Below are 12,704 nucleotides of genomic sequence, written 5' to 3' on the forward strand. Positions count from 1 at the left end.
TGTTAGAATGTTAGAATCTTCTGTATGCAAAGCCCAATCTCTATATAATTAAGTTATGCTTCCATTAAGCAGGACACCTTCTGGAATACTTATTTTGTAGACAGGTAATGCCTGAGACAAGAAAGAAAAGCAAGACATTGGCTTTTAAAAAGAAAACTATTAGGAAGGTTAAGGTTGGGTCTCCACAGATGGCAGCAGCTGTCTCAACTTGGATAGGCTTAAAATCTAACAGAGTCAGACCACACCTTGCTAGTCTTTGAAAGAGCATTGAAAGCATAAAGTTAAAAGATAAAGGTTTCCCTTGCACATATGTGTTAGTCGTTCCCAACTCTAGGGGGCGGTGCTCATCTCCGCTTCAAAGCCGAAGAGCCAGCGCTGTCTGAAGACGTCTCCGTGGTCATGTGGCTGGCATGACTAAACACAAAAGGCGCATGGAATGCTGTTACCTTCCCAACAAAGGTGGTTCCTATTTTCTACTTGCATTTTTACGTGCTTTCAAACTGCTAGATTGGCAGAAGCTGAGACAAGTAATGGGAGCTCACTCTGTTACGCGGCGCCAGGGATTCAAACCGCCAAACTGATCGACAAGCTCAGTGTCTTAGCCACATCCCTATTGAAATCCTAGCTCTTCTCAAAGCTCTTGGGTCAGAGCAGGGCCCTGGAACCCAATGCAGAAAAAGAAATCCCTGTGTGGTTGTCCTGGCTATGAACCACCAAAGATGAATAAGTGTTGGAGAAAAAGATGGTGCAAATAATACCTGAAATAAACCATGATCATCCATCTTTTTTTTTTTTCAGATTAGAAGGCTTTTTTTTTTTTTAATTAATTGGGTTGGATCCAAAGTTCTCTGCAGCAAATGCCTTTCTTTCTCGAAAACATGGATACATTTGGATCCAGTTCTTCAAAAGATGGCATTGCAATACGTTTCACATCATCAGGGCATATTGCACATCTTCACTTCCAGATTTGCGGAAAATATTTCAGATTTATTAGAGCACAGCGAAGCAATGATAGTCGGATGAGATGTGGGAGTAGATGGGAGGGGGAAACAGAAGGGATGTGTTCGGCTCAATAATATTCTTCATAATCTGCTTGTATCTCTGTGCATCAACCTATGTACACAGAGATGTAGCCATCTTGCATTCTACACTGGCACCTCGGTGAAAAGGTAAAGGTAAATGTTTCCCTCTCACATATGTGCTAATCGTTCCCGACTCTAGGGGGCGGTGCTCATCTCTGTTTCTAAGCCAAAGAGCCAGCGCTGTCTGAAGACGCCTCCGTGCTCATGTGTCTGGTATGACTAAATGCTGAAGGCGCACGGTTCCTATTTTTCTACTTGCACTTTTACGTGCTTTCAAACTGCTAGGTTGGCAGAAGCTGAGACAAGTAATGGGAGCTCACTCCAGTTTGGACCAGTTTGGCTGAACTGGTAGTGGTTTGGTGGCCTATCACACCCCCGAACCATTTTGCCTAAAGCGCGGCCATCTTGGTTTTGGCTTCTATGCATGCACAGAACTATTTTTATTGTATTGTGTATGCGCATGCAGCATGCATTAAGCATGCATGTGTGCGCTGCATGCCCATGAACGAACCGGCAGTAGTGGCTGCTGGAACCCATCACTGATATGCTTCATAATCTGCTTTTATTTATTAGAGCATCTATATCTACCTGTGCATGTACCTATGTATACAGAGAAGTAGCCATCTTTCATTCTACGCTGCTATCTCGGTACTCAATGTTAATTGGTTCCAGGAGGAGCAAGGAGTACCAAAAATAATGAGAACTAATAATTTTTTCACCATAAGGAATAATATAGTGAGTCACAAGACAGCCGGCACTGACAAATTCTAGCTTGTGTGTCAAGTATCAAACAAATGATGTGTTGGGACATAATTTTTCATGCGCAAATGCCTTGAGTACTAAATCTGATGACTTTCAAAGTACACGCAGTCCTCAACGTATGATCCCAACTGAGCCCAAATGTTTGGTTGCTAAGTGAGACATTTCAGTGAGTTTTGCCCCCTTTTGTGACCTTTCCTGCCCCAGTTGTTAAGTGAATCACTGCAACTGTTAAATTAGTAGCCCAGTTGTTAAGCAAATCTGGCTTCCCCATTGACTTTACTTGTCAGAAGGTTGCAAAAAAAGGGGATCAAAGGACTCCGGGATATTGCAATCATCATAAATATGTCCCAAAGATGCTTTTTTCAAGAGGCAACAGGACATTCCTGTTTTTCTTTGAAGACGTTTTGCTTCTCATCACAAAAGCTTCTTTAGCTCTGACTGGATGGTGGGGAATGGAAGGATTTATACGCCTTGCAGATAGCTGGACATTTGCATTCTTGGTGAAATATTAAGGTCACCTGGAGGTTTACCTCTGTCTTCAGGGTCACCTGTGGAGCCTTCTTGGAGCTGTTGGAAGGACTGTGTTGTAAATTGGAGACAGATGATGCTGTATCTCTCCCCCTCTGTTGAAAGAGGTCTGTTCAATTTTGACATAGATGGCCTCTTGGACCCCTCTTTCAAATCAGTGGTCATCTCTGTCCAAAATGTGGACTTTGTTGTCTTCAAAAGAGTGGCCTGTGTCTTTTAAATGCAGGTGGACTGCGGAATCTAGTCCTGATGTGTTTGTTCTCCTATGTTGCGCCATGCATTTATGAAGTGGTTGTTTTGTTTCCCCAATGTACAGATCTGCGCATGGCTCACCGCATTGCACTGCATATACAACATTGTCTGGGTGTTTTATCCTTGGGGTGGAAACGCCTTCTGAGAAAAACCAGAAAGTAGAGTTGCCTCTTGAAAAAAGCATATTTGTGACAACCATGACCTGGATGACCGGGGATCTCCATAGACGTCATAAATATAAGTGAGTTGCTAAGCATCTGAATTTTGATCATAGCAATAGCAATAGCACTTAGGCTTATATACCACTTCACAGTGCTTTAACAGCCCTCTCTAAGCAGTTTACAGAGTCAGTATATTTGCCCCCAACAATCTGGGTCCTCCTTTTACCCACCTCGGAAGGATGGAAGGCTGAGTCAACTTTGAGCCTGGTGAGATTCGAACTGACAAATTGCAGTCAGCCGGCAGTGAGCAGAAGTAGCCTGCAGTACTACACTCTAACCACTGCGCCACCGAGGCTCTCATAGAATAACAAGGATGCTGCAGTGGTCATAGGTGTGAAAAATGGTTATAAGACGCTTTTTTCAGTGCTAAGTGGTAAGTTTGAACAATCCCTCAATGAACTGTTGTATATTGAGCGAGGCCCGTAGCTGAGTACCGAGCTACAACTATATCTTTATTAAATTAAATTACCTGTTGCTTTCCATCTCCCTTTTGTTCCCCTAGCCATACAGTTTAAGCCTTCAATCTAATCAAATAGCAACTGGATTGAGGAGAGAGAGAGAGAGAGAGAGAGAGAGAGAGAGGGAGGGAGGGAGGGAGGGAGGGAGGGAGGGAGGGAGGGAGAGAGAGAGAGAGAGAGCCCTCACTGTAATGCTGGCATTTTGCCAACCTAGCTATTATAAACCGTGGTTAACAGCTGTAATGAACTAATCCAGCAGACATATTAATAATGACACGAAGAGACGCGTTTATTGTTGATTGCTGAGTCCATGACAGATTTATCACAGGGTTTCAGCGAGAAAAAGCTGGACCCTACAGTGGTGCAATTAAAACCAGATTGAGTAGAGGGACAAAGAATCAATAATCTAACCGGGCAACTTTTACAATTTGAAAAAAAAAAAAAACCACAGATATAAATGAATTGACATGAACATGGCTTCTAATGGGGAATTAATGCTGGGCCTGGCTGGCCAATGAGAGCACGAAACAGATTCCGTTTGGATCATTAGCCTAAATTGCTGCTGAGTGGTACTTTTAACTGAGCGGGTTGGTCTTTCCATCCACTCCAGTCAGAGGTGGGTTGATCCTGGTTCGGCCCAGTTCAGCCGAACTGGGCCGTGGAATTCAGGCCTGGCTTGCTGCTGGTTCTGCCATGCCCCCAAACTGGTTCCTTCGCTGCCCCTGGGCCTTTTTGTTTTTCAGTGACTGCGCACACGCAGTTCACTGTATTGTTCTGTGCATGCGCGAAGAACAATTTGCACTGAACAGTGCATGTGCACGCAGGGGTTGCAAACCAGTAGTAAAACCGGCGGCAACCCACCCCTGACTTGACTCCAGTGCTTGTTGGTGGTACAGATATTGAGCTGCCTCTGTCATTTTATCTATCACACTAATAAAGACAATGCAGGTAGCGGCTTGCATCCATTCGTTTACTCTTCCAAGTTACAACGGCTCAGAGAAACGTGACTTACAACTGTTTTCCCGCTTACCACCGTTGCAACATCCCCATGGTTACATGGTCACAATTCAGATGCTTGGCAGCTGACATGTGGGTCATTCCATGTTAAGTGGTTAGGACCTTTGTGGCTCTTTGAGTGTTTAAGGTTGCCAACCCCTGCTCAAAGATATCTCCTCGAATGGGGACAAAACGTTGACAACCAAATCGCCAAGCTTGAAGCTCAAACCAACCACATAACCTCTTTGTGCATAAATGGACAGACTAACACTGAAGATAAAAGAAGAGGAAGACACTGAGTATTATTGGACATGGGATATGTTTTATTAATGGTTGGATAATAGAGGTAGACATTTGGGTTTTAGAAAGTATTACTATGTAAGCAACTGGCTCAGACAGTGCGCTGTTCACCAAGCACTTATTGGATTATATGTGTGTGTGTGTGTCTGTGTGTCTGTGTGTCTGTGTCTGTGTTTCTGTGTGTGTAATGTCAAAGCACCTGGTATGTCCAAATATGGGAGGGAGCATACCTTTTGCCTTTCAGCTCCACCCTAGGAGTATGATCCCTCCCATATTTGGGCATATCACATACTTTAACACTTAATTATTTCCTTGGCTCAGCTGATAAGGGAGGAGAGCTTGTGGCTTAAAGGCTAATACAACTGCCTAACATGTAAAAACAGCCCAGGTTCGAATCCCAGTAAGGGTATGGCTAGCTGATGAGAGTTAAATAGCTTGAAATAGATCTATACTAGTCTCCCTTTATTTATTTATCAGCACAAACATAATATATGCATGTGTGCTGATAAATATAATTATATAATTATATTATATGTTATATATTGTTTCCCCCATCTCTATATCTGTCTGTCTGTCTGTCTGTCTGTCTGTCTATCTATCAGGCAGGGAACGACAACAACCTTCTTATTATCCAGTATAAAAATGCCTCCTGGGAGAATCTTTTGATGATGTCCATTTTTGAGATTTAACTCAAACAGAGAACCTAAATTGCAGACTGTTGCTAAAAGCTAGGGATTTTACACCCAATCCCTGGTAAATAATTATGTGCAAGCATTCCTGTGCCCACCCATGAGAATTTTACTTAAACTGTCACATCATTTGAAAGGAATATCTAAAAGGGATTTCTTATTCCCTAAATTGAAAAAAAAAATGGTCAAAGCTAAGATACTAATGTCTTTAAATCTACTCTTTCTTTTTTAACCAGCAGGAATACATCCTGTGGGACAGAGTGACAAAATATACAGCATTAGAGAAAAGCATAAGAGATTCAATTTAAATGCTGCTGGAGCCTTATTGACAGTGAAAAAAGCAATACTTCTATGTGGACTAGCATTATATATTATTTGGGGGGTGAGGCTGGGCATACCAACATATTGCAATATAGGAAGTTAGCATCCACCCCTCTCCTAGAAGCATGAAATATTCTAGGTAAAAGGTAATGGTTCCCCTCGCACATATGTGCTAGTTGTTCCTGACTCTACAGGCCAGTGTTCTCATCTCCGTTTCAAAGCCAAAGAGCCAGCAATATCCGAAGATGTCTCTGGCCATGTGACCGGCATGACTAAATGCCAAAGGCACACGGAGCGCTGTTACCTTCCCACCAAAGGTGGTTCCTATTTTTCTACTTGCATTTTTATGTGCTTTCGAACTGCTAGGTTGGTAGAAGCTGGGACAAGTAGTGGGAGCTCACTCTATTATGCGGTGCTAGGGATTCAAACTGCCGACCTTTCTGATCGACAAGCTCAGCATCTTAGCCACTGAACCACCATGTCCCTTTTTATTCTAGGAAATATTAAAAAGACAGAATATTGTATTTCCCTGGATGAAAAAAGGAGAAACATGTTTTTTTATGCAGGAAGCATATTCTTATAGCCCCATCCTGTTCAATAGCCCACAGCAGAGGTCAGCACTTGAGAGATAAAGAGACAGCTAGGTCTATTCCTATGCAAATGCCTTCACCCAAAGGTGGGATTGGCCCTCTACCCATCTAGCAACAGGGCTCATCACATGTCACCTGGGGAGATTACATCACCCAGCAAGATTCAACCAAGCTTGGCACTACAAAGTTACCCCTGCATTGCCCTTTGGGAGTCTGACAACCAGTCAGAATACATTTCTTACCCAGCAACAGGAAGCTCCAAGGCGTGGCAGAAGAGAGGGTATAAATCAATCAATCAATCTCTCTCCTTCCCCCCTCCTTTTTTTTTCTTTTGCCAGGGATCTCAAACCATGTGGTCCTGTCCACCATTAAACCATCTTTCCAAGCAGCTTCCATGTTTCCGGTGTCTTTCTCCTCTCTTGGAACTGAACCAAACATTTCTTCCAACAGCAACATCACCAGAAACACAAGCTATTTTACAGAAATAGACAAGTATCTGTTGGGGAGGAGGGTGTGTGTGGATCAGAGAAAATATACTTTCAAGACTGCAATCTAATAGGATGCTCTTAATGAAGGCCGTAGCCCAGCGGATTTTGCCAGGAAAGTCTTCATTGGGGGGAGAACATGTTTAATAGAAATGCTGAGCTATAGCAATGCAGAAAAAAAAGAAGAATATCCAAAAATCTCCAAGCCACTTGGGGGGAAAAAAAATAGAGTAGTGTAAATGCATCAAGATTCTCCAGCAGATGGTTGAGACAGAAGCAAAATCCTCAAGAGAGCAAGTGCGGGTTTTGTTAACAGATTTCAAGTCAGGGGGAAAAATTGCACACAAGGAAATAATTGGTTAGCAATCTTTGACTTAGGTTTGTGGGCCATAGTCAAATAGTGCAGTCATCCAAAGCAATGAAGTCTGCAAGAATAGTCTTTGGAATTATATCTTCCCCTCACTACACCACCCACAAAAACACACACACACAATATAAGGATGGGGGTGCCTTTAACACTCGCTGAGCTTGGTGGTTTTCTTCCAGATGTTTCATTACCCAACTAGGTAACATCATCAGTGCTAGAAGGGAGTGAGGTTTGCAGACTGGAGGAGAAAGGGAGGAGTGGGGGAAGAGGATGTGTACACAATGAACTAAATAAAAAAAAAAACATTGAACTAATCTCTCTCTCTGTGTCTCTGTCTCTCTCTCCCTCCCGCCCTCTCCCTCTCCCTCTCTCTCTAGAGATAGCTACAAGTGGTTGTATTTTTCTCCTATAAGAAAGGCTGATTTCTCCCCCCACAAACTCAGAAAAGACCACTTATTTTTCCTTAAATGGAGCACAAAGGAAGAGATTATTGTAATAATAGTTTTGTGAAGGTTATTTTTTCCCCTAAAAGGAAAGGGGGGGGTGAAATCCGAAGCACAGATTCTTCCCTCCCCAATTCAGACTGACTCATTGCAAAGTCAATATCCATCAGCTGTTTGAAATTAAAGGGAAGGTTTTATACATGCCTTATTGTACCGCAAGAGCTTTCTACACAGCCAGATAAATCTTCTTTTAAGAGGATTAGGAAACTTTCATTATCTTTATCTAACCTGAACTAACACTAATGCTGAAAAATTAATCTATAGACTGGACAAAAGCCAATAGCAGTTGCTAAGAAGGCAGCCCTCTGGAGTTTCTTTCTAATTGAAGGTGTGCGGGGAGGAGAAAATACTTAATTCTACTTAGCACTCGGGACAGTGGGGTAGAAAGTTAGTGGGGGGGGGAGCACTAAGAAAGAGAAACAAGAACTTCTCCTGGCCTAATGGACTAAGACATCATGTAATTTCCTGGTGAATCATTTATTTATCAATAGGAAGTATGTGGTGTAGCCCGCCAGCGGCCAACAGATTCGGAGAGTGAGGAGGTTGGGGAGGAACATGGGCCAGTCCTGGAGTCTGGGGAAGGCTCGGATGAGGCTCTGTGTTGGAGGCAGAGAGGGGGCCAGGGCCGTATACCAGTTATCAGCTGCCTTCAGAGTCAGACATCAGTGAGGCAGTCGAACAGCTGGAGCCTATTTCCAGTGTGAGCATGCACAGAATTGCCAAACGAAGGGAACAGCTAAAGAACAGGGGTTGACTTGGGAGTAAGGCCACAGGGGGACGATGAATGGCCCCTCCCAGAGGAAATAAAAGAGGAGCGAAAGGGGAGTGGAGTTTGCAGGAGACAATTCGTTGGTGTAATTGGTTCCTGACTCTCTGAGCCTCCTTGCCCAGTTCTGCAGATACCGACCTGGCAGCTCTCCAAGCCAGATAAGGTTCATGACTGTAAATCCTCCCTTGAAAGGCTTTGCTGGATGTGAAGGAGCAGAATTCACAGTAAATTAATAAAAGGGTTTTTTGTCAGGACTAGGAGTTTGTTTCATGCTCTCGGGAAGCCTCAGTCAGAACAGTATGCATGGAGGCAGGAACACAGGTAATTGTGTTTACATGCAACATTCACATCTAAAGTCGAAAAAATTCTTCTATCATGCATCTCTAAGCAAAGGAAACCGCAGGCAAATATTCACCTCTGGCACTCTAAGCAATCCTTGACTTGCAAAGTTTGTTTCGTGACCCTCCAAAGTTACATTGGCCATGAAAAAAGTGACTTATGACCGGTTTTTTTCACACTGACAACCATTGCAGCATCTTCAACGGTCATGTGATCAAAATCCAGGTGTTTGGCAACTGGCTCGTATTGATGACAGTTATGCAAGGTCCCGGGGCATCACATGATCCCCTTTTACGACCTGTTGACAAGCAAAGTCAATGGGTTCGCTTAACAACCGTGTCGGTAACATAGACACTGCAGGGCTTCACTGAACAAATGGGGACAGGGAAGGTCGTACAAGGGGACAAAATGCACTGAACAAATTTCTCACTTAGCAACAGAAATCGGAGGGTCAATTGTGGTCGTAAGTCGAGGACTACCTGTAATTGAAAGAAGCTCTGACTACCTACCATCAAGGGGGGGGGGGGGAGAGAATGTATAAAGACCTTTCATTTCTTTTCTTTATGAAACCACCACAGATAAATTGGTGCTGGGGTTTGATTTAGGGAAGGAGAAGGAGAGAGAGAGAGAGAGAGAGAGGGACGGTGAGAGGCATTTAAATAGAACTGCCAATGCAAAACAATGAAAAGGAAAGCAAGGGGATAAACCTTTACATACATTAATCCATAGGCATAGCTACAGATTTAGAAATAATTGCTGTGATTTGCTCAGGAATGCAGTACATCTCAATATAGCTGACAAGGTAGTAAGTAGGTGATCAATCGCCTTTCTTGGCGTGTGGACCAGCTGTTGATCTGCTGATATATGATTTCAATGTCCCTGGTCTTATTTCTGATGATATTCCATTTTATAGCTTAGATCAACATTTATTTTGCTTTCTTTTAAAACAATCTTAGTTAGGTAAAGGTTCCCCTCGCACATATGTGCTAGTCGTTCCCGACTCTAGAGGGCGGTGCACATCTCCGTTGCAAAGCTGGAGAGCCAGCGCTGTCCGAAGACGTCTCCGTGGTCATGCGGCCGGCAGGACTCAACACTAAAGGTGCATGGAACGCTGTTACCTTCCCACCAAAGGTGGTTCATATTTGTCTACTTGTATTTTTTACATGCTTTCGAACTGCTAGGTTGGCAGAAGCTGGGACAGGTAACGGGAGCTCACTCCGTTACACGGCGCTACGGATTTGAACCGCCAAACTGCTGACTTTCTAATCGACAAGCTCAACATCTTAGCCACTGACCCACCCTCTTTTCATTAAACTAGACAGACTCAGTTCCTGCAACCGCTCTTTATATGTTTTAGCCTCCAGCCCCCTAATCTACTTTGTTGCTCTTCTCTGCACTCTTTCTAGAGTCTCAACATCTTTTTTACATCGTGGCGACCAAAACTGAATGCCGTATTCCGAGTGTGGCCTTACCAAGGCATTATAAAGTAGTATTAACACTTCACGTGATCTTGATTCTATCCCTTTGTTTATGCAGCCTAGAACTGTGTTGGCTTTTTTGGCAGCAGCTGCACACGGCTGGCTCCTATTTAAATGGTTGTCCACTAGGACTCCAAGGTCCCTCTCACAGTTTTCTTCCTATCTGCAGAAGATGAGCAGCAAAACTTACTCTCAGTGAAACCAAAGCTATACTTGTAGTACCGCACACTTAAAGAGGACACAAATCTCCTGTTAATTTAGCCCTTAATTTGGACAGTCTTGAGTTGTTCCTGTCAGGAAAATTCTGGGTTTAGTCCTTCTTATTTTCCCCCAAATGTGTTGGGCTAACAGAACTCTCATTTATCTCTTGAAGTTCTCTGCCAAGATATCTTGATGGTTTACAATGACGTACTTATGCAATCTGTCTTCTTTTTCTTACTTGCTGTGGAAAGTGTTAGACTTGTTCTTTTTGAGTCTCTTCTTCTATAGCACCTGTCAGGTCTTTTATATTGCCACTATATTTCCTCCTAAAGACGACAATTCAATGGTAGTTGAATTGGACTTGGTTTTGTATTTAAAACCATCTCTGTTTCTATGAAACTTGGACACGTACACCAGGTTGGAAAGAGAGAGATGATAACAGATTTTGCTCTTGAGGACCCAAAATGCAGTTTCATTTCTACATAATTTAACCCTTAACCAAAGACCTGACGTCATCGTGACCGCAACAGTTTTCTAAAATGTTTGGAACACCCCTATTTTTTTTAGAAATAAACCATTCCGGTTGTGAAATAGAATTTGTAAAAAAAATTAATTTGATTAATGAATGAAAATTGTAACTATGCAAAGTATATTGAACAACATATCCCACCTATTATTTTCATAGATTCAGAAAATTGTATGAGGGATCATTATGACTTCATGACTGTAGTAGCATAGCCGAAATAGTATGACTGTGGTTAAGGGTTAAAGCAGACTTGGGTAATATTTTCTCTTTGGAAGAGACACTTACCACATTTTTCAGAGTATAAAACGCACTGGAGTATAACATGCACCAAGGTTTTGAAGAGGCAAATTTAAAAAAAAGGTGCGTCTTATACTCTGAAAAAATACAGTATGTGCACAACGATTAGTTTAGGCTCATCTATAGTATACCATGTGCATCCCGGGATCAAGCTTTGTAATCTCTACTTCAGTCAAAGCCTGAAAAAGTTCATTACTTTCTTGTAGTACTAGAGCAGAAAAAAATAATAATACAAACCATCATTTTTCACTAGAATAGTGAAAACAAACAAACAAACAAGCTTCATTCAAAATTACAAGCCACAAAAGAACTGGACTGCCAATAATCCAGTTGACATTAAAAGACAGAAATATGCCTCCTCATGTTCATTTCATCAGCAAAGATCCACCGAGTCTTACCTTGGACGATAAGATGAACTCGTGATGTTTTGGGATGATTGTCTGTCTGTACAGAGCAGGTATAGGGGCCTTCATCATATATGTCCACATTTTGGATCTTGATACTGTATTGAGTTTTGGTGTTTGTCAGAATGACCACCCGGTCGTCTATCGACCACTTATCATTTCCAGCATAAAGAATCGTGCTACGGTTCAGCCAAGCAACTCGCGTGACTCGGTCGTCCACAGTACACCTAAGAAAATAAAAGGAAGAGAAGGAAAAAGAATTGGTTGTTATTGCTTTCTGGCGGAAAACATCATATCACAAATTCCTGTTCCTGATCTCTATTATTTTTCAGTCGTTTAGCCGCCCCATTAAAAATGTCTGCCTCCATGCATTTTTTTAAAAGTAAAATAAAATTATGGATAAAAATAATCAGATGGTACATTTCCTCCCTTTCTCCTGTTGGGATGAAGTTCAACGTTCTCAGAACTTGCATTTTTGTTCCTTTGAATGGAAACCATCTGCTTTTGCCTTAAAATACTTAAGTAAAATATTGTGCTAGCATTTGCGATAGTGGCAAAGATCTGTAGCTCGGGTGTAAGTGCTCCCCCATCACAAGACCCATCACGAGACCCTCACCTGATGTGACTCTCACCTGAAATGGCCTCCACATCACAAGACCTACTGACCAGAGGTAGGGTTCTGCTGGTTCGGCCCAATCAGCCGAACTGATAAAGGTGGTGGCGAGAGGCTCCGCCCACCCACCTGGACGCTTCTGTGCATGCACAAAAGCATCACGCATGAGCATGAATGTGTGCACAAGTGAACCAGTGGTAAAATTAATTGAAACTCACCACGGCTACTGACCATCTGAAGTTCACACCAATAGTGATATCTCCTACGTTCCACTCAAGGTATTACCTAGCTTGGTAATGAAACATTTGGAAACCAACCCACAAGCTCAGAGAATGAACTTCTACCCTCATACTGTCTTAAAATATTTCTGCTTATTGATCATTACAATGTGAGTATACAGATATGGCAAAACCAAAAGACATCAATAGAGAATCATGCTCCCAACTCCCGTTTCCAAGCTGTGGAAAAAACAGCCAGCTATAAGATGTTTTCAGAACCCAAGACCCAGATATCAGTGACAGTG

General features: G+C 42.6%; 1 protein-coding gene across 2 annotated transcripts in view; it reads right to left on the reverse strand.

The window, feature by feature from the left end:
* LOC309396271 (opioid-binding protein/cell adhesion molecule homolog) overlaps positions 1-12,704 on the reverse strand; it is a 609,765-nt gene that overhangs the window by 66,686 nt on the left and 530,375 nt on the right. For both annotated transcript variants that reach the window (XM_081961273.1, XM_081961272.1), the window contains one exon: positions 11,563-11,795. In XM_081961273.1, the coding sequence (XP_081817399.1) occupies positions 11,563-11,795 (233 nt within the window). The remainder of the gene's footprint in view (positions 1-11,562; positions 11,796-12,704) is intronic.

The sequence above is a fragment of the Natrix helvetica genome, assembly GCF_964273705.1.
Source record: "Natrix helvetica genome assembly, chromosome: 8".
Classification (NCBI taxonomy): Eukaryota; Metazoa; Chordata; class Lepidosauria; order Squamata; family Natricidae; genus Natrix; species Natrix helvetica.